Here is a 21760-nt window from a genome sequence, read left to right as displayed (position 1 = left end):
GTGTGACCGTACGCTTAGAGACCACTCCAGCACTGTAACACCGGTGTGACCGTATGGTTCAGAGACCACTCCAGCACTAACACCGGTGTGACCGTACGCTTTAGAGACCACTCCAGCGCTGTAACACCGGTGTGACCGTACGGTTCAGAGACCACTCCAGCGCTGTAACACTGGTGTGACCGTACGGTTCAGAGACCACTCCAGCACTGTAACACCGGTGTGACCGTACGGTTCAGAGACCACTCCAGCACGGTAACACCGGTGTGACCGTACGCTTTAGAGACCACTCCAGCACTGTAACACCGGTGTGACCGTATGCTTTAGGGACCACTCCAGCACTGTAACACCGGTGTGACCGTACGGTTCAGAGACCACTCCAGCACTGTAACACCGGTGTGACCGTACGCTTTAGAGACCACTCCAGCTCTGTAACACCGGTGTGACCGTACGGTTCAGAGACCACTCCAGCACTGTAACACCGGTGTGACCGTACGGTTCAGAGACCACTCCAGCACTAACACCGGTGTGACCGTACGGTTCAGAGACCACTCCAGCGCTGTAACACCGGTGTGACCGTACGGTTCAGAGACCACTCCAGCGCTGTAACACCGGTGTGACCGTACGCTTTAGAGACCACTCCAGCACTAACACCGGTGTGACCGTACGGTTCAGAGACCACTCCAGCTCTGTAACACCGGTGTGACCGTAACGTGCCAAAGGGTTAAAGAACGATGTCGGCCCGCTGCTCTATCAGGCGCTGCAGGAGAAACGCTCACCTGGCTGTATCCAGGTGTTGCAGTTGATCTGATACAGAGACACCGTGTTGCTGTAGTCCTCCTCCCCAGTCCTGCCCCCCACGATCACCATGGTGTCCCTCAGCAAGGCAGCCGCATGGAAGAAACGAGACAGTGGCTGGGGGGTGGGGGAGAGAAAGAAAGACAGGGATGAAGGGAGAGAGAGAGAGGAAGGGATGGAGGGGTAGAGAAAGAGAGAGAAGTGCAGGGAGAGGGGAGGGTAAAGAAACAGAGGTATGTCCTGTTATTGAGGGCTAATGCCATAAGGGCCATTAGCAGTGTAGCCTGCGTCTGTGTGTGTAGCTAACTGTTATTGAGAGGGTTAATGCCATAAGGGCCATTAGCAGTGTAGCCTGCGTCTGTGTGTGTAGCTAACTGTTATTGAGAGGGTTAATGCCATCAGGGCCATTAGCAGTGTAGCTTGTGTCCCTGTACCTTCCTGTTATTGAGACGGCTAATGCCATCAGCGCTCTTTAGCAGTGTAGCCTGCATCTGTATGTGTGTGTGTCGCTAACTGTTATTGAGAGGGCTAATGCCATAGGTGCTCATTAGCAGTGTAGCTTGTGTATCTGTAGCTTCCTGTTATTGAGAGGGTTAATGCCATATGGGTCATTAGCAATATAGCCTGTGCCTGTGTGTGTCTCGCTAACTGTTATTGAGAGGGTTAATGCCATAGGCGCTCATTAGCAGTGTAGCCTGCGTCTCTGAGGCTGTACCTTATTGCCCTGGGAGGGGACCAGCAGGGACCAGGTCAGGTTGGGGTAGTACAGACCGTAGAGCTCCCCCGATGGCTCCACGGTCTCCACGTGGAAACGGTAGCCTCCGAACACGTACACCGCGTCCGTCTGCTCGTGGTACACCGCCGAGTGCCCGTACAGGCCTGCGGTACACGGGAGACCCCGTCAATCACCCCTGTCGCACGGCAACGCCGCGGCCTGGCGTGCAGGTGCGGTGCGCGCCGCTCACCTGTAGGGGGCGTCCCAGTGTGTGGGGCCACGGTCCAGTTGCCGGTCTCCAGGCTGAACTCCAGAAGGTGGTGGTTGAAGCCGTTCTCTGGCGAGTAGCCTCCGATCAGGAGCACAGAGGCGCCACGGCGCACGGTGAGGGTGTGTCCCGCCACCGGGGGCAGCACTGAGCTCTATGGAAAGGATGTTAAAAAGTTAAGTTTTTTCCCTTCTGATAACTGCAGACAGAGGAATTCATAAGATGCACAAACTGCTTCCATTTAGGCCACAGGCCCTCTCTTACGTTGTACTCTTTCCACACCAGGCTGCTCAGATTGAGGCTCCAGGTGTCCATGGCGACGCCCTTCTGGGTGACCCCGCCCACCACCAGCATGATGTTGTGGGAGGCTCCCTGGGATCCCGAATGTGGGTCGTGATTGGCCAGGAGCGCGGAGGCGTGATGGTAGCGGGGGCTGGGGGCGGAGCCTTCATCCACCGAGCTGGTCAGCATCTGAGTCCAGCGTTTCTCCGACACGGAGTACCTGACGCCGGGGACAAGCCAAAACCGCGATCACGCCTCCGGGCTTGGGCTCACGGCCTCGTACCGTACCCACAATCACCGCTGCGCCCTTCAGCGCTGCGGCACGAGGGGCCGCGCCGTATCGCGGAGGGTACTGGCTACCGGTCGCTGCCAGGATCCGATTCAAAGCCCTGACCCTTGCCTACACTGCCGCCAACAGGACAGCCCCCATCTACTTGCAGGACATGACACAATTCTATGTGCCTGCTCGACCACTCCGCTCTGCAGCAGCAGGGCGTCTTGTAACCCCTCCCACCCGCCCAAAGGGATCACAGAGCTTCTCCACCCTAGCTCCCCAGTGGTGGAACGAACTCCCCGTCCCTCTCCGAACCTCCCCCTCACTATCCATCTTCCGCCGTGGCCTGAAGACTCATCTCTTCAGACTATACCTAGAATAACCACCACCATGCTGTGTATATATATATATATTAAAAAAAAAAAAAAAAAAAAAAAAAAAACCCTTTTCCTTGTCACTTGTTACATGTTGCCCCATCCCTGCACTTCTTGGTAAATTGTATTTGTCCTAATACTCTAGCTTAATCTTCTGCCTAGTTTGGCTTTGCAGATGTTAGACCAGGATAGTGTTCATTGTTCTCAGCTAGAAATAGCTGTACAAAATAAGTAATTGTACCTTACTGAACCCGTGTTCAGCAGTTGTCTACGATCATGAAAATGCACTTCTTGTACGTCGCTTTGGATAAAAGCGTCTGCCAAATGAATGTAATGTAATGTAATGGATACGGTCACCGCTGCCGGGCTGTTGTTAGGCACAACGCCAAGAGAAGTGCCGTCAAAGCCCTGTTGGTGAATTCACAATACAGCACAGCCTCAAGTGCCGTATTGCTTTTATAAAATGGCTACAACATACAGAAACAATTAATTGAAGGCATAATATTTATTTATGTTGTAATATTATATACAAGTAATGGTTTGTACGTGGAGAGACGCTGTTTGCAGACAGGCTATTTGAATACCTGTTACAGTATCTGGTTTACAATCACTTCAGAATGCAGTCTCAGCATCCAGGTCCGAAACAACCCGTTTTATTAAGTACATTACTAGAGTGTCTTTCTTAGCCGACTCGCTTATGCAAATTGTAATCAGGAAGTTATTTCAGAGCGAGGAAGAGCTCTGCACAGGGTAACGAAGGCCCTACATCCTTCTGATAGTGCTGGAGAAGCGGTTCACACCTGTACACATTTCCCAGAATGCCCTCGGAGAGAGACAGGCCCCCATACATCCAGAGAGTATCCAGGGGGCCCGAAACCAGAGAGTGCCCCATCCTGTGGAGGAACCTGTGAGCCTGGTTCTGAGGAGAGAGCAGGGAGGGAGAACATGTACACCGACCGACACCTGAGTCCAGTCTCTTTCGTTCTTATTACAGTTAGCGGTGGTGTGGGTGTCACTTGTGTTTGTTTTCGGGTTTTCTTACTATGATGAGCGGGTGTGTGTGTGCTGTTTTGGTTCTGTGTGTTCTCACCATGGTGAGCTGGGTGTGTGCGCGCTGTTTGCATTCTGTGGTGCGCTAGGTGTGTGTGCGCTGTTTGGGTTCTGTGTGTTCTTATCATGGTGAGCTCGGTGTGTGTGTGTGTGTGCGTGTGTGTGTGTGCTGTTTTGGTTCTGTGAGTTCTTACCATGGTGAGCTGGGTGTCCAGCAGAGTTTCCCACACCAGGCTGCTGGAGTCCACAGCAGACGAGCAGTCTGAGCCAGCCCAGCCATCCGAGCACCCACACACACCAAGAGCCTGAAACACACACACACACACACACAGTCAGCGCACAGTATTGTCAATACACACACACACACACACACTGTCAGTGCACAGTACTGTCAATACACACACACACACACAGCGTGAAACCCACTGTCACTGTCAATACACACAAACACACACACACCACACACTCAAAGCCTGTAACACACACAACCACTATCAATACACAGCACTGCTAACATCCGCCTGCACGCACGCACGCACATGCGCACACACACACACACACACACACACACTCTGTGCCCCCTCACCATGTCACACGTGCCTCGGCCCTGTGGGGCCCCACACTCCCCCGGACACAGCACTCTGTCGCAGTTTGGCCCTCCGAAGCCCTGGGGACACTGGCAGAGCCCCCCCTGGCACTGTGCCCTGCCCTGGCAGGGGGACGCCCCATCCTCGTCCTCTTCTGCCCCCTCCTGGCAGCGACGCACCCAGAAAGAGGCATTGAAGCCCTGGGGCATTCCAGAGGAGACGTTGGCCTCGAAGTACACCGATATCACCCCTGCAGAGGAACAGACAGGAAGGGGTTAATGGAGACAGACATGGCCGAACAGGGAGGAGCTTCTGTCACGTGGGTTTGTGACATCACAACTGCAGCAGAACATTGGACACTAGTATTAATGTCGGCGATCCAAGATGGCGCTGTGAACAGTCTTGATTTCGAGACATTTACATGTAGGAGCGGCTTTTGTATGGCCCACAATATATTTCAAATACAGTATTGAGTTGTCTCCGTTAATTAGTTGTTTTTCTAAACTTTTAAAGAAACTTTAGAAAGTTATGTCGAGTTCCAGTGGGAAAAGAAGAAATGCGGCGAAGAAAATGGAGATGGAGTTTGTCGCCGGTGCTTCTAATGCACTAATTGATAACTGCCACGACTATTCCACCTGTGACGATACCCCAAGATTTTCTGTGATGAATGAAGAAGACTTTCCTTCTCTGCCCGTCACTCCAGAGAAACCTCCTGTCAAGAAAGGGAAAACTGAAATGGCTAACACTGATATTGTCGCTACTCTGTCAGAGTTGATCAACGCCAGATCAGACGAGCTGAAGACTTTGGTCCAGAATAACACTGTTCAAATCACAAGTCTGAGGGAAGAAATGGAGTATTATCCTTGGAAAAAAGAATTCTCTATTGGCTGGCCAGATTTCCTAATGCTTATCTACTTATAGGTGGTGATTTTAATATTACATTGGACAACACAATCGACAGGTGGCCACCAGGACCCCAAACTAGTGCCAATGCAAATTTAAAAATGCTAATGCAAAGATTTGATTTAATAGATGCTTGGAGAGACAAATATCCTTATGACAGAACTTTTACCTGGTGCAATAAATCAAGATCTAGGCAATCTAGATTAGATTTTTGGTTAATTCCGAACATTCTTAAAGATTGTGCAAATGTTAATATTCTTTCCACCCCATTAACTGATCACAAGGCCATCCAAATTCACATTTCTTTACTTCCTTCTACTTCTAATTGTCCACAGAATTCATACTGGAAACTTAATAGTTCCGTTTTGTGTCATGAAGCAGTTAAACTCAGGGTTAAAGAACTAATACAAGTCTTCTGGAACGAGGCTCAGGCTGAAAAAGTATATGGCAGTAAATGGGAACTTCTAAAATTTGAAGTTGGCAAATTTGTTAGGAAATATTGTAGTAATCTTGCTAAGGATAAACGATGTGAGGAAGAAAAGGTGATTTCCACGATAACTGCCTCATCCTCTAAATATCCTGATAAGTTGTCCTCTGAAGAAAAAGAAACACTGTTTGAATATCAAAACAAACTAGATAAGCTCTATCAATCTAAAGCTAAAGGAGCTTTTGTAAGGTCCAGGAGGCGATAGATGGAAGAAGGTGAACAGAACTCGGCGTATTTCTTTAGGTTAGAAAAATCCCAGTCCAAAAATAATACCATTCATCAACTTAGAATAGAGAACATAGTATGTGATGATGCAAACCAGATTGCAAACTTCTGTTCCAACTTTTATAAAAACCTATACAGCTCTCAATATTGCGATGATAATACAGTTTCATTTTTGGATCCTTTAGTTGATATTAACCCAATCAACACTGCTGACCAAGAATTCTGTGATCGTCCAATCTCTCTTAAGGAAATAGTAGACTCAATTAATAATTTAAAGAACAATAAATCTCCTGGAGTGGATGGACTCATGTCAGAGTTCTATAAATCCTTCTCCGAAGAACTGGCTCCCTTTTTATTAGAAGTATTTTATGAAAGTATTGCCACAGGTGTTCTCCCACTTTAACACAGGGCCTAATAACCCTTATTCCTAAACCTAAGAAAGATTTATTACTTATTGATAATTTGCGCCCGATTAGCCTCCTAAATAATGACTACAAAATTTTAGCTATCATCTTTGCTAAGCGCATAAAAACTGTTTTGGATGGTATCATAGATGAAACACAGTCTGGATTTATGAGGAATAGGCATATTTCCAACAATATTCGGCTTGTACTTGATATATTAGATTACCCAGAGTTAGTCAATAATGAAAGTTTCATCCTTTTCCTGGACTTCTACAAAGCCTTCGATTCAATTGAACATGAATTTATCTTTAAAAGACTTAACAAATTTGGTTTTGGCAACTTTTTTTGCAGAACAATTAAAACATTATACACTAATGAAAATAGCTCAGTTAAATTAAAAAATGGCACATCCTGCAGACTTGAGTTAAAACGTGGCATACGTCAGGGCTGCCCTATCAGTCCTTATTTATTTTTGCTATCCACCCAGTTATTAACTAATCATATCAAAGCTAGTGGCCTGAAAGGTATGTCAATTATAGATAGGGAAATTATTATCAGCCAACTGGCTGATGACACTACCCTTTTCTTAAAGGACTCCTCTCAAATTCCTCTTGCTCTTGACATAATTCGGGTGTTTTCTAATGCCTCGGGTCTTCACTTCAAGTGTGAATTGACGGCAATCAAGAGTTGCCCTCCATCTGTAATATTCCAATTAAGGAGAGAGTCACCTACCTGGGAATAGTCATAACAAACAACCAGAAAGATAGATGTGATTTGAACTTTATCCCGATTGTAGAGAGAACCAGGAAAAATGAATCAGTGGCTTCAAAGAGACTTATCTTTAAAGGGTAGAACGTTACTCTCTAAGGCAGAAGGTTTATCCCGGCTTACCTACGCTGCTATTTCCTCAGATGTTGATAAAAAAGATTAGCAAAGAGATTGACCAGTTGCTTTATAACTTTATTTGGAAGAACAAAACTCATTATATTAAAAAGTCTATCCTAATGAATAACTATAATAATGGTGGCCTCAATTTTCTTGATTTTAGTATACTAAACAACACATTCAAGGTTAATTGGATTAGACACTATTTAAAAGACCCTACTTCTGTTCGGAATTTTATTTCTCATCGTATGTTTTCTAATTTGGGTGGTCTGAAGTTTGTTCTACTTTGTAATTATAATATTGACCGAATTCCTGTCTCTCTCTCAAATTTCCATAAGCAAACACTTTTGGCCTGGTCTCTTATTTATAAGCACAATTTTTCTCCAAACAGATATTTTATATGGAACAACAGGGATGTGTGTTACAAAAAGAAATCTTTATTTTTTGACAATTGGTTCAGGAATGGTATTGTACTGGTGAGTCAACTTTTTAATGGGGCGACATAGCTCAGGAGGTAAGACCGATTGTCTGGCAGTCGGAGGGTTGCCGGTTCAAAACCCCGCCCTGGGCGTGTCGAAGTGTCCTTGAGCAAGACACCTAACCCCTAACTGCTCTGGCACATGAGAGGCATCAATTGTAAAGCGCTTTGGATAAAAGCGCTATATAAATGCAGTCCATTTACCATTTAATAAGGAAAGCTTTTTGGTTACCAAGAATTTCTCTGTCATTATAAGATCCCTGTAAGCCCTAAACAATTTGCTATTGTTTTTGATGCCATTCCATCTGGTGTTGTCATGCTGTATAAGGGTTATGCCTTTCTACCTTCGGACGTGACACCTTCGCTTGATCCAGTTGACACACCCAACGTTGCCGCCACACCATAATAAAAAAAAAATTAAAATTAAAAAAAAAAATATATATATATATATACTGTATATAGCCTATATGTTAAATTCATAAATTAAAAATGTTAAACTTTCTAAATATTTCTGCCTAAATGCGCTTTCAAATCCATACTGTCGCGTCCACAAAGAGTTTTCAAAAAGAGCCTAGGCCGCGCGCTCCGTGCTTGCTCCTTTCTGAGGCGGTCGGAAGACTTGCAGCGCGGGAATGTCGCACGGTCTGTCAAAGCGTCACTTCTTTTCTTCAGCCAAGACAAGGAAAAGCTAGGTAGCGACGCTTCAAATATTACAAAAATACCATAGTGTTAACCAGTGTTTTAATTGGAACAAATAAGTGCCGGTACCTACTCCTCAACATACATACTGTTTAAAATAAATTAATGTTGGTAATCAAAAGAAGAGTCGGTACTCATATACAAGTCCCGACAGCTACTGCCCATCTGAAGCACTGGCGTTAACTATCATTCGGTACAACTGGCGGATCCTAACTCTGTTCGGGCAAGTGGAATACCTCATGCAGTTGTCTGATCGGACAAGTAAAAAATAAATATGTAACGTTATCTGAAAAATAAACAGTGTTTGTTTGAGCTGAAGCGGAACCGGTTCCAGTTGAGCTACGTAGGCTACGTGCCTACCATTATGATGAGAGCTACTGTTATAATGGTACAACACATCAGATTAAAATGGTGACCCGGAGAAGCCCGTCAGATGTCACGGCCGCAAATTGTTGGCAAATCGCCAAAACAGCGCAAATTAAATAAAAAAAAAAAATATATATATATATATATATATATATATATATATACTGTATATAGCCTATATGTTAAATTCATAAATTAAAAATGTTAAACTTTCTAAATATTTCTGCCTAAATGCGCTTTCAAATCCATACTGTCGCGTCCACAAAGAGTTTTCAAAAAGAGCCTAGGCCGCGCGCTCCGTGCTTGCTCCTTTCTGAGGCGGTCGGAAGACTTGCAGCGCGGGAATGTCGCACGGTCTGTCAAAGCGTCACTTCTTTTCTTCAGCCAAGACAAGGAAAAGCTAGGTAGCGACGCTTCAAATATTACAAAAATACCATAGTGTTAACCAGTGTTTTAATTGGAACAAATAAGTGCCGGTACCTACTCCTCAACATACATACTGTTTAAAATAAATTAATGTTGGTAATCAAAAGAAGAGTCGGTACTCATATACAAGTCCCGACAGCTACTGCCCATCTGAAGCACTGGCGTTAACTATCATTCGGTACAACTGGCGGATCCTAACTCTGTTCGGGCAAGTGGAATACCTCTTGCAGTTGTCTGATCGGACAAGTAAAAAATAAATATGATAAATATGTAACGTTATCTGAAAAATAAACAGTGTTTGTTTGAGCTGAAGCGGAACCGGTTCCAGTTGAGCTACGTAGGCTACGTGCCTACCATTATGATGAGAGCTACTGTTATAATGGTACAACACATCAGATTAAAATGGTGACCCGGAGAAGCCCGTCAGATGTCACGGCCGCAAATTGTTGGCAAATCGCCAAAACAGCGCAAATTAAAAAAAAAAAAAAAAAAATTATATTATATATATATATATATATATATATTAGGGCATTTAAAATGTTTGAGTGATTCAACTACTTCCATTTCCATACTACAACATGGTGATTTTTCCCATGAAAACGACAGGGAAAGTGTTTATTTTAAGGTTTTGTGAATGTAGTGAGCTAGCAAAACTGAGAGTTAGGCTACAGTTGCTACAGCTGACAAAGAGGGCTGCATTCTAATGACGATTATGATTATAACGAGAGGAGCAGTCTCACAAGCTGCTGCAGTGTCCAGAAATGAATACAGATAAAACTAGCTAATAAAAAAGACATTAATCAAGCATCTAAGTTAGTTAGGAAAATTTGTATTATGATTCTCAGTAGGATTAGAATGTAACAGAACAGAATCTTTAAAGCCATTTTTCTCACTTTCCTTTTGTTTTGCATGGACAATGCATGTAAACTCTGTCATTGAGTGTGAGAGAAACAGAGAGAGAGGGCTTTGAATGTGGAACCAGCTCAAATTATATTGTTAAATAAACAGATAAAACATTCTAAGTACTATTTTGTCCTGGTAATTGAGTTAATTTAGCAGAAGTGCCCCTTTTAAAGTGCAATATGTAACTTTTCTTGAGTATCAAATAGTGCTCTATTCTTGAAGATAGAACTTCTAGATGGACAATGTGCTCTTTTAATTGTTCTCACGCCAACATAACTCAAAATACAGGCCTATTTTGCTTCAATATTTACAAACAATACAAAGGTTAACAAAACTTTTATGGTTTTAAAGTACATCTAAAACTACCTTTTAGCTCTTGCAAACTGTTATTCCTTGTATCAAGAGCTTGTCAGAGCTATAAGATAGATTTAGATATTTAAAAAAAAAAAACCTTTAAGAAGTCTCAAGAGGTTATGTTTTCACAGTCTTAAACTTTTTTGCCTTTGCTACACTCCCCCCCCCCCCTTTCAGACACCCACCACCACACCATCAATTCCACAGGAAACACTGAACACACCTATAGGAAAATTATGTTTTCTACCAGCTTCCTGTAAAAAAAACAAAAAAATCAGCACCTTATTCCAAACTGATTGTATCTCTGCCCGTTATGTAATTGCATTCTGGAATAAGCTTGTTCAGAACTTATGTTGGGGAAAAAAATATGGTCTCTTCCTAACAGATATCTACTGGTTAACAAAGTTAAAGAAATTTCTTTTAGGATCATTCATCGCTGTTATCCTGTCAAGTCATTTTTAGTAAGATTCAAGAAGGATATTGATGTAGCTTGTACTTTTTGTAACATGCACCCAGAGACTGTCTTACATTTATTTTGGACTTGTGAACACACTCGGAGTCAGTGGCAAGGCATCTGTCGTTTTATATTGGACTATATCTATGATGCTTTTGTACTTTGCTTGAAGGATGTATTATTTGGTTTCACAAATTATAGGAAAGAATTAGAAAATGCATTTTTTCTGTGTAATCTCATCATATTGCTGGCCAAGTTTTATATCCATAAATGTAAGGTGTTAAAAATTAAGCCCTATTTTTGTACCTTTAAAAAGGAAGCAGAGTCCTACATTAGAACATTGTCTACCTCATGCAATAGTAAAGCTGTGAAAACTTTAAAATTGTGCTCCAAATTTAACACACTAATATAATTTTAATATATGTACACCTTTTATTTTTTTATATAATTTTACTGCATAATTCTCATTTTATATTTGTTTATGTCAAACTTTGTAACCCCTGGTGTTGTATATTTGTCTGTTCATTATTCCTTATTATTCTCATATTATTTTATATATGCTGTATAAAAATAAAATAAAAACTAGTATTAATGTCAATGAGTGTATCAACAAAATAGATAATCGTGCCAAATTTTTCAAATATCTCTAGTAGGTTGACTAGTATTTTCCGCTTTCTTTTATGTTCATCTGTACTGACACATCCTCTAAGAAATAAATAAAAAGCAGGCAGAAGATAAAACATAACAAAAAATTCCCACACCCTCCCACGGTCACTGTTGCTAGCTAGAACAGGTTATCAGAAGAGGATTGGTACATCAGAAAATGTAAATAAAAAGGGAACATGTTTTTGCACTTTTAAGCACTTTAAGTACAAAGTACATTAAAATCGTGGCGATGAAGGTACCTGATGTGGCTTCCACGGTAACTGGCTGGGTCCGAGTGGTCCCACAGAACGCGCCAATCAGGTTGTGGTCTGAGTGCACGACGCCGTTGCCAAGGAAACGAGGCAGGCCGTCGAACACGTAGACGTAGGAGCTCTGCGATAGAGGGGTATAAACGTAACCGGAAATGGACAGGAAAAGAGGCCATAGCTACCAAGCACCATGCACAGTGGGAGACAGTGCTCTCTCAAGGCTGGTTCCTGGAGAGCCTGTTCCTGATGCTACCCTGCACTTAACTAAGCAACTACAACCTTGGGCGAGACAGTCATCTACAAGATGAGATTATGGGGTTAGTGACCTGAACTGAAGCTTTAACCCCGGGTTTTCCGTATCATGAACCTGATTGTGTTTAAATCGGGGGAATGCTGCATGGCTAACCAGGCCATGCTTTACTGCTACAGGCTCATTTTTGCATTAACCTTTTGAAGTAACCATCTTTGTGATACAGGTTAAGCCTGTTTACAGTTGTCAGCTAAAACAAAGAGACCCTGGGTATGCTACCAGGCTCTGAAATGGAGTTTATTCCGAAATCAAAAACAAGCAGAACTTGAGCGCCAGGTTCCTCGGAAGAATGCTAGGGCTGGGCGATGAGGCGCAATGACAATTATCGGTAATTATCGGTGAGCGCAGCCACGTGGTGCATAGCCTTTTTTGTCATCTGTTTTTCTTTAATTATACGTGGTAGTAAATCCGAACTTCAGAGGCCAGATGAAATGCTTCCAGGGAACAAACAGACATGGCAACGAGGGCGGGGGCGGGTACTGCTGACATTACATTACATTACATGACAGGCATTTGGCAGACGCTCTTATCCAGAGCGACGTACAACAAAGTGTATAACCATAACCAGGAACAAGTATGACGAAACCCCTAGAGAGAAGTACCGGTCCAAGTACAGGGAACAACCGCATAGTTCAACTTGGGCCCTGATGGTTAAACTGATTAACACTAACAACGAGAACGGCAACAACGCAATCTATGGAAAAATATAAATAAATAAAAATACAAGTAGTCGTTAAGACAGTTGATGTGCCTAAGTCACCTATGAAACAGCTGCCTAGTTACAACCCTAAGTTTAGTCATTTACAGGGGGGAAGGGAGGGATGGGGAGAGGTGCAGCCTGAAGAGGTGTGTCTTCAGTCGTCGTTTGAAATGGGTCACAGTCTCAGCTGTTCTGACCTCCACAGGGAGGTCATTCCACCATCGTGGGGCCAGAACAGACAGGAGGCGTGTTCTGGAAGTGCAGGTGCGAAGAGGGGGAGGTGCTAGGCGTCCTGAGTTAGCAGAACGGAGGGATCTGGCTGGCATGTAGGGTTTGATGGCGACGGGGGCAAGGGCGTGTCCCGCTGACATGGCGACGGGGGCGGGGGCGTGTCCCGCTGACATGGCGACGGGGGCAGGGGCGGGTCCCGCTGACATGGCGACGGGGGCAGGGGCGTGTCCCGCTGACATGGCGACGGGGGCAGGGGCGGGTCCCGCTGACATGGCGAAGGGGGCGGAGTGAGAAGCGGCAGTACTCACAGTGCACTCGGTGTAGGAGTCCGGGTGCAGGGTCAGAGCCACGGGTGGGCACAGCTGCTCGGGGGAACAGGTCTGCAGCTCTTCGGACACGGACAGGACCCACAGGCAGTGGGACAGGCCGCCCTGCCCCCCCGCGCCCCCCCGCCACCCCAGCGAAGAGGAGAGGGGCAGGGGCGCGGACCCGGGCGAGGACAGGAGGACAGAGCGCCCCTGGCACTGCCGGAAGCAGGTGCCGTTGTTCCTGAGGAAGGCAGGACAGGGCGCAGCAGTGAGCGGGGAGAACGTTTAACTTTCAGGAGCTCAGCCAATAGGGTGCAGCAGAGAGCGGGAGGGTCATCGGGGGAACGTTTGACTTTCAGGAGCACAGCCTTACAGAGCAGAAAATTACACACATCACACTTTAAGCTTTCATATACTCATCTGCAAAGAATAAAAATAGCAGATTTCTTTTGTTTTTCGTCAAAACACCCTGAGTCTGTGTGGAACCCGGCCTGGCTTGAGAACCCTCGCTACAAACCATGGTTTTATAAAACAAGTTTAGGAAAGTAACCAATTCATAACTCAAGTTTGTGATCTTCATTAGATAACGATACTCCAAAATATCCCAATCAGAGCAGTGTTAAACAACGCCATTTTAGCCAGCTACTCCTGGGTCACGTTGGACCATCTCACCACCCCTCCTACCAAGAAGTAAAAATGAACAAACAAAGCCACACCCACCTGGGGTCGCCGTAGTACCCGGGGAGGCAGGTGTCGCAGTGCGGGCCCTGTGTGTGGTGTGTGCAGTAGCAGAGGCCGGTCTGGTTGTGGCAGTACCCCTTCAGGGGGTCGCCGTGCCCGTTGCACTGGCAGGGCAGGCAGCCCCCGCCCCCCGCCACCGCCGTGCCGAAACTACCCGGCCGACACTGCTCGCAGTGCGGCCCCGTCGTCCAGTCTGGGGGGGGGGGGGGAACAAGGGGTGGGGGTAACGAAGACCGCTGTCCAAACTCATTCACAGAAAGACAGTGAAAGAGTACAAAACAGGAACAAAAATGGCTCAACAACACGAAGCTGCTCTTTTCAAATACATGTGTCAATCACAAGTCCCTAATTACACACTGGGCAACAGAAAAAAATTGATGTGATTGAAAGAACAGACAGAAATAAAGAGAGAAATAGAGAGCGAGAAAGAGCGAGTGAGAGAGTAAGAGACAGAGAGAAATAAAGAGAGCGATGAGAAAGAGCGAAGAGAGAGAGAGAGAGAGAGTTTGTATGTGTGTGTGTGTTTGTGTGTGGGGCACACTCTGGTTTCGGGCCCCCTGGGTACTCTCTGGGTGTATGGGGGCCTGTCTCTCTCAGAGGGCATTCTGGGAAATGTGTACAGGTGTGAACCGCCTCTCCGGCGCTATCTGAGGGGTAGCGCAGTGGTCTCCAACCCTGGTCCTGGAGAGCTACAGGGTCTACTGGTTTTTTGTTTTCACCTTAAATTCAGCACCTAATTGAGACCCAAGACACCAGGGTGAGCTGAGTTAACTGTGTAATCAACTGCTCTAATTAATTCACGAAGTGCAGAGTCACCATGAAAACCAGTTCCTGATCACTGTGCTTGGAAGGAGGAAGTGCGGTGGAACCGGATCGGCCCTCACACCTTGGCAGCGGTCGCACAGCCCCGGGGCCGTGACGCAGGTGCTGTGGAAGTTGCAGCCGCAGTCCACGTCGCACTCCACCCCGCTCAGCACCATGGTGGAGGGGTCCGAGGTCCAGCCCAGCGCGCACTCGCACTCGAACCGGGGGCTGCCGCTGCACTGGCCCTCGCGGCACTCGTTATAACACCTGCGAGAAAAACCTTTTCATTTAAAATAGAAACAAGGCCAGGGGCGTGATTCACAAACAACGTAAGGTCTACAGACAAAATGGCAGCCTGAAGGACTTCACACACCAGGGTTTCTCCTGCACAGGTGAATTTTGGCAGGTGCCAAAGCAAAAAAAAAAGTGGAAAAACAGGTAGTAGTTCAATGCAAACAATGTGGGATCAATGTAGGCGTGACCGTCATCGCTAGCCTAATGAAGAGCAGCAAAGAGCCTTCTCAGGCCAGGAAAAAACCCAGCACACGGCGCGGCAGTGCGTACAGCCCTTTAGACTGCGTTTAGACTGCATGTACCTGCCCCCATCCATACGTGCTCACGGGGGGGCGACAGGAGGCGGGGGCGGGGCCTGTGAACTCACGTCTGGTTGCAGTGCAGCACGCCGTCGCCGGTGTAGCCGCGCTCGCAGTGGCACTCGTACGACGTGGGCGTGTTCACGCAGGAGGCGAAAGGGTGGCAGCTGTGGAGGCCCAGCACGCACTCCTCCACGTCCGGGCAGGAGGGGTAGGACCACACCGCCTCCTTCTCTCCCTCCACCACGCCCTCCACGTGCTCCACCTCCATGTCCATCTCCGTCACCCGTGGCGGGGACAGGGTCTGCGGCTCGGGGCTGGGGAGGGAAGGACAGGCTTGAGCCGGGTCAGCCGCTCCGCCCTGCGCCCAACGTCCGCTCCACAGACACTGCATTAGGTCATGTGACACGGGCAGACCAACCTGGAGGCGCGCGCTTCTGCCACGGCCATGCTGCAGTTAGGGAAGGCGGAGTCTCTGAGCCCCGCCCAGTCCCCTCGCTGACACCTGGGAGCGGGTGGGGAAGAGAGGCGCAGGAGAGGAGGGGAGAAGAGGGGAGAGAGTACGCGTAACAGGACGTTAGGTGATGGCAGACTATCTTCGGAGAGGACCATACTGCATCAGTGTGCGCGAGGGGCAGCGAGAGCAGGCCTCAGGGCGCACCTGCCGATGGTGGGGTTGCTGTAGTCCCCGCACCAGCCGCACTGGAAGGTCTGCAGGCAGTCTGAGCACGAGGACAGCGCTGAACACTGCTTACACTGCGGCACCGAGTGAACACTGAGAGAGAGAGAGAGGGAAAGAGGGAAAGAGGGAAGAGAGAGAGAGAGAGAGAGAGAGAGAGAGAGAGAGGGGGGGAGAGAGAGAGATAGAGAGAGAGAGAGAGAGAGGGTGAGGGGGAGAGAGAAAGAGGGAGGGAGGGAGAGAGGGAGAGATGAAGAGGGGGGAGGGAGGGAGAAAGAGAGTGAGAGAGGGAGGGAGAGGGAGGGAGAGAGAGAGCAGGAGAGAGAGAAAGAGAGAGAGAGGGTGACAAAGGAACAGACCTGCCAACCTTAGGAAAATATTTTGAGTACCACAACAGTCAGTGTAACGCTTAGTTCACATGCTTTCGCACCACTTCACTTTGCACGCACACACGCACACACAAGCCTTTCTTCATAATTCTAGTTTTGACTGTTGAAGTGATCAGGCAAAATTGTATCATTTGACCTGATTCTAATATATCACTTGCACTGCACTGGGCTATATTATGATATACTTGCAAGTCAAAAGTTTGAGTACACCTGCTTAAAACAATTTTTTCATGATTAATATTTCATTATATGATGTGTGTGTTAATACAACCTGATAACCATAAGTGAATTGCATTCAAATATTTAATAAAAATGGAATAATTTATTTTGTATATTGTAACATGTTTTCATTTTCAAGTATTTACAGAAACTTATGTTGCGATGTAAAACAGTCAATTATGAATAAAACCAAGTTTCTGTTCACGATTTCCATTTTTATTTAATAATGAAATAATTGAATCAGCTTATATAGGCACACATCATATAGGCCTAATGAAAAAAAAAAGTATTCAATTGAAAAATTATCTAGGAATGTAGGCTTTTGTAACTAGAGGTTTAGCTAAATTATTACCTGAAGCTCCTTGGTGGCTAATGTCAAAATCATAATTGCACAACGTGCAAAATGCATGGTGCGGAAGTTTTGAGGGGCGGAGGCACGGCCATTGCTCCTGATATTTTGCGAGGAACTTCAGGGGGGCATGGACTCGCTTCTTTTTAGTAGGTCTGCTGCTCCCAATTTCAATTTTTCAATTTAAGTTGCTTTATTGGCATGGAATACAAATATAATTATTGCCAAAGCATACATATATAATATGTAAAATAATTATAATATTAAAATCATAATGATAAATGTAACAATATATAACAATAACAGCATTGACAGCAACAGAAGTAAATCAATAAATATGTACAATGCTCTCTCTCCTTGTTAGTATCCTCATCATCTGACATTATGATTATTTTCCAACTGCAAGGCTGGTCGGGTGACTGGCTGCAATAATAGGAATTATTTGCTACGTTAGCAGTCTATAGTCAAACACCTTTGCAATGGTCACTTTGCTCAAACAGAGCGTGTGCGATTCAAAGTTTGAACACAGTCTCCGTAGCATTTGAGTTACTGCAGCTAAATTACTCCATCAGTTAATCACGTCTCGTAACGAGGCTAAATCGTATGCGAGCTACTACTACGGCTAACTATAGACACAAATATATCTCATTAGGATATACCCCTTGAAATGCATCATCTCGTAAAAAGTTACCGAACATGTTTTAACGTTTTATATGTTAACATTACAGTCACATTTTGTGCCCCACTTCCCATTTTACCTCAGCAATGCAGCGTTACGCCTAGGTGGATAATAAAGTACCGCTGCGTACTTTTTTTTTGACCAAGAATTGCGTGGTTGGTGCACAAAATGCGTGCAGGTTGGCAGGTCTGAAGGAAGGAGAGAAACGTGTAGCAAAACAAAGCCTGGCTGACGTCACAAGCCCTGGTGTCTCCAGGTGTCTGCCGTGAAGAAGGCCAGGGGTCAGCGGAGGGTTTACCTGTCGTACCAGTCCCGGCACTCCCCGTAAGGGTACTTGGTGAGGTAGGCGGCGAAGTAGAAGCAGGCCTGGGCGGACTCGCACCACGCGCACTGGCTGGAGTTGGACAGACACTCCGAGCACGTCGTCCTCCTGCGCACAGAGAGAGAGAGAGAGCAGACGCAGTGACGGACGGGAAACCGGGCCGGTCCGTCAGCATGAGGGAGGGCAGGAGCCAAAATGGCGACTCACTGGTTGCAGACTTTGGGACAGCCCTCAGGGCTGCGGATGGACACCCCCGGTCTCCCGCGACGACTGCACTGGTAATCCCCCTTCTTGCTGGAGCTAATCTGCCACTGACAATACGGGTCCTGCGGCGGCAAGAGCACATCAGATAGACACTGTCAGCAATCTATAACCGGCTGATAAAGCAGAAACCCAGTGCAATGACGGCTAACCCAGCTAACACAAAATGTACTCAAAATGGTGCTGCCATGTAGTCACAATGTAATACCATTCACATGGGACACCTGCCTCCCCGGTTACTACGGCAACCTCAGGTGGGTGTGGCTCTGTCTGTCCATGTTTACTTCCTTGTTGGACGGGCGGTGAGATGGTCCAACGTGACGCATGCCGGTACCTGAGCGCAGGCAGCACAGTCCCTGTAGTCCTCACACAGGGTGCAGTGCTGGGGGGCCAGCAGCAGGTGGCGCTCCTCCGTGCCGTGGGCCTCCAGGCAGGGCTCCAGCGCGGGGTTCCCGCGGGCCAGGCAGCGGTTCTGGGGCGGGCACCAGCCGCAGGACTGGTCCGACAGGCAGGCCAGGCAGGAGCGGTACTCTGAGCACGACCCCGATCGGTAGGGCTCCAGGAACAGGAAGGAGATCTCCTGCAGAAGGTGGGGGTGGGGGAGGGGGGCAGGGACAGAACAGTCAGGGCCGGCCCGGAGGAGGAAATTCGGCACACGGTCGGGGCGGGACACCTACGCTTCCCCCAGGTATGGACGTCCTGTTCCAGGTGAGGGCCATCTCGCAGGTGTGCCCCGATTCGGAGTTGTTGAGGTAGCCCTCCGCCTGCACCAGGTAGCGGTTCCCCCGGGTCAGGTTCTGGAAGAGCCTGCCCCCGCCCGGCCGGGCCAGCAGACGGCTGGTCTTCTCCTGCTGGGCCCCCCAGTGTCCCACCACCGACTGAACACAAAGAGGGCCAGGGTGAGCAAGTGAACACTGACTGGCCCATTCCACAAAAAAACTGTTTAAAAAAAAAAAAAAAACAGTGGACCACAGAAGAAGAATTGTAGGGATTCATAAAGCTGGAAAAGGCTACGAAGGCATTTATAAAGGCCTGGGTGTTCATCAATCCACAATAAGACAAGCTGTCTACAAACAGAGGATGTTCTGTACTGTTGCTACTCTCCCTAGGCACCCAGCAAAGATCATGGAAAGAGCGCAGCATGCAATGCCAAATCAGGTCAAAAACAGCCTCAGGTTAACAGTAAATGACCTGAAGAAATCTCTTCTGCTAGAATTCCTAAAATTCCTCCTAACCATTGCCAAAGCCTGGAGGTAATTGGAGTTAAAAGAGGTTCTACCAGTTACTAGAAACTCCACCTATGGGTTCACATACTTCTCCCCAACTGAACTGTGATGACGTTATAGTCTGGCACTTTCAAATCTGGACAGGAACTATCTGGACGGTAACAATTCCAAAAGACCAGCGATGTAAAATATCAATTTCAATGTGAAAATGGCAACAAAATAATTACCACAGATTCAAACATTAACGTACCCCGTTAGTTGGCGGATTATTTTGTTGGCATTTTAAGGGTGAAAGTGACATTTTACATCGCTGGTCTTTCATTCCAAACGGAAGCAGTTGTTGAGGAGTGAGGAGTTAGCGATCAATGTATTTCAATGGACAATGATGTAAATGAATTCAAATAAAATACTTGATCGATTTTCAAAATATTCTGGTCCTTGGCCTGCTGTCAGCATGCACAACAAGTATTAAGCTGATCGGCCCAGTAGTATGCGAGATTAGCTGCGGACAGATACTGGCATTTATAAAGGCCTGGGTGTTCATCAATCCACAATAAGACAAGCTGTCTACAAACAGAGGATGTTCTGTACTGTTGCTACTCTCCCTAGGCACCCAGCAAAGATCATGGAAAGAGCGCAGCATGCAATGCCAAATCAGGTCAAAAACAGCCTCAGGTTAACAGTAAATGACCTGAAGAAATCTCTTCTGCTAGAATTCCTAAAATTCCTCCTAACCATTGCCAAAGCCTGGAGGTAATTGGAGTTAAAAGAGGTTCTACCAGTTACTAGAAACTCCACCTATGGGTTCACATACTTCTCCCCAACTGAACTGTGAATGCAGATGTTATAGTCTGGCACTTTCAAATCTGGACAGGAACTATCTGGACGGTAACAATTCCAAAAGACCAGCGATGTAAAATATCAATTTCAATGTGAAAATGGCAACAAAATAATTACCACAGATTCAAACATTAACGTACCCCGTTAGTTGGCGGATTATTTTGTTGGCATTTTAAGGGTGAAAGTGACATTTTACATCGCTGGTCTTTCATTCCAAACGGAAGCAGTTGTTGAGGAGTGAGGAGTTAGCGATCAATGTATTTCAATGGACAATGATGTAAATTAATTCAAATAAAATACTTGTCTTTGACCGATTTTCAAAATATTCTGGTCCTTGGCCTGCTGTCAGCATGCACAACAAGTATTAGGCTGATCGGCCCAGTAGTATGCGAGATTAGCTGCAGACAGATACACAAACACACGCACGCACACACGCACGCACGCACGCATGCACGCACGCAATAAGTGTTTTAACAGGGAGGGTTTTTTCCCCTCACACCGCGCCCTCACCAGCTGCAGAGAGTTGGGCGCCGTTGCCATGCGGGCGATGAAGTGCAGCCTCTGTATCCGGGCCCACATGGAGACGGTCTCCTGGGGAGGGGGCGCGGGGGGAGGCCCGCCCCACAGGGGGTGGATGAACCCCCGGAACTGCAGCGTGACGTTGGTCTCTGTGGAGGGACTCAGCGTGATGGAGGTGCTACGCAAGATGGAGACCTGTGGGAGAGAAAAAGAGAGAGCGCAAAAGGGGGAGAGGGGGAGAGAGAGAGAAAGGGGGGGGGGGGGGAGAAAGAGAAAAAAGAAATTGAGAGAGAGGGAAGAGGGAGCCAGAGAGAGAGTGAGAGAAAAGGAGAGAGAGATTTTAAGAAAGAGGATGAGAGAGACGGAGAGAGTGAGAGAGAGACAGAGAAAGACAAAGAGAAAGGGAAAGGGAGAGAAGAGGCAAGCAGACCCAGTCAGTAGAGAAGCGGGTGAGTTTGTACTCGTGTTATCTTAGACAGAGAGAGAGAGAGCAGAGTGGACTGAGAGTAGAAAGGGGTGCAGTGAACGTGTGAGGGGGGCTCGTACCTTGTCGGGCTGGGACACGTTGCGGGGGTACTGGTAGGTGAGCAGGTGCAGTCCCGGGACATAGTTCTCAGTGCGACAGGAGTGGAGGGAGGTGAGGAATCGGGTGCGCTCCCCCCACCAGCCGTACGCCCCTGAGATCTGGTCCACACGGCAGGCACTCTGCTCTGAGGGCCCAAAGCGGAGAGAGAGAAGGGGGGGGGA

The 21760-nt window shown here is 46.9% G+C and overlaps 1 protein-coding gene across 4 annotated transcripts in view; it reads right to left on the bottom strand.

Annotated features, from left to right (window-relative positions):
• megf8 (multiple EGF-like-domains 8) overlaps nucleotides 1-21760 on the bottom strand; it is a 46295-nt gene that overhangs the window by 16780 nt on the left and 7755 nt on the right. For 3 of the 4 annotated variants that reach the window (XM_064298891.1, XM_064298881.1, XM_064298872.1), the window contains exons 14-33: nucleotides 21560-21723; nucleotides 21005-21208; nucleotides 19106-19306; nucleotides 18763-19008; nucleotides 18375-18493; nucleotides 18144-18275; nucleotides 16192-16305; nucleotides 15952-16035; nucleotides 15599-15847; nucleotides 15020-15204; nucleotides 14113-14326; nucleotides 13393-13633; nucleotides 11835-11967; nucleotides 4345-4595; nucleotides 3953-4063; nucleotides 3509-3627; nucleotides 2043-2280; nucleotides 1761-1932; nucleotides 1511-1674; nucleotides 777-912 (exon numbers count right to left, since the gene is read on the bottom strand). In XM_064298891.1, coding sequence (XP_064154961.1) covers nucleotides 777-912; nucleotides 1511-1674; nucleotides 1761-1932; nucleotides 2043-2280; nucleotides 3509-3627; nucleotides 3953-4063; nucleotides 4345-4595; nucleotides 11835-11967; nucleotides 13393-13633; nucleotides 14113-14326; nucleotides 15020-15204; nucleotides 15599-15847; nucleotides 15952-16035; nucleotides 16192-16305; nucleotides 18144-18275; nucleotides 18375-18493; nucleotides 18763-19008; nucleotides 19106-19306; nucleotides 21005-21208; nucleotides 21560-21723 — 3477 coding nt within the window. The remainder of the gene's footprint in view (nucleotides 1-776; nucleotides 913-1510; nucleotides 1675-1760; nucleotides 1933-2042; nucleotides 2281-3508; nucleotides 3628-3952; nucleotides 4064-4344; nucleotides 4596-11834; nucleotides 11968-13392; nucleotides 13634-14112; nucleotides 14327-15019; nucleotides 15205-15598; nucleotides 15848-15951; nucleotides 16036-16191; nucleotides 16306-18143; nucleotides 18276-18374; nucleotides 18494-18762; nucleotides 19009-19105; nucleotides 19307-21004; nucleotides 21209-21559; nucleotides 21724-21760) is intronic. The other variant, XM_064298902.1, reaches the window with a different exon arrangement.

Source organism: Anguilla rostrata, chromosome 1 (genome assembly GCF_018555375.3).
Source record: "Anguilla rostrata isolate EN2019 chromosome 1, ASM1855537v3, whole genome shotgun sequence".
NCBI lineage: Eukaryota > Metazoa > Chordata > Actinopteri > Anguilliformes > Anguillidae > Anguilla > Anguilla rostrata.
Note: the sequence above shows the minus strand (reverse complement) of the source record. Positions and strands in the feature narration are given on the sequence as shown.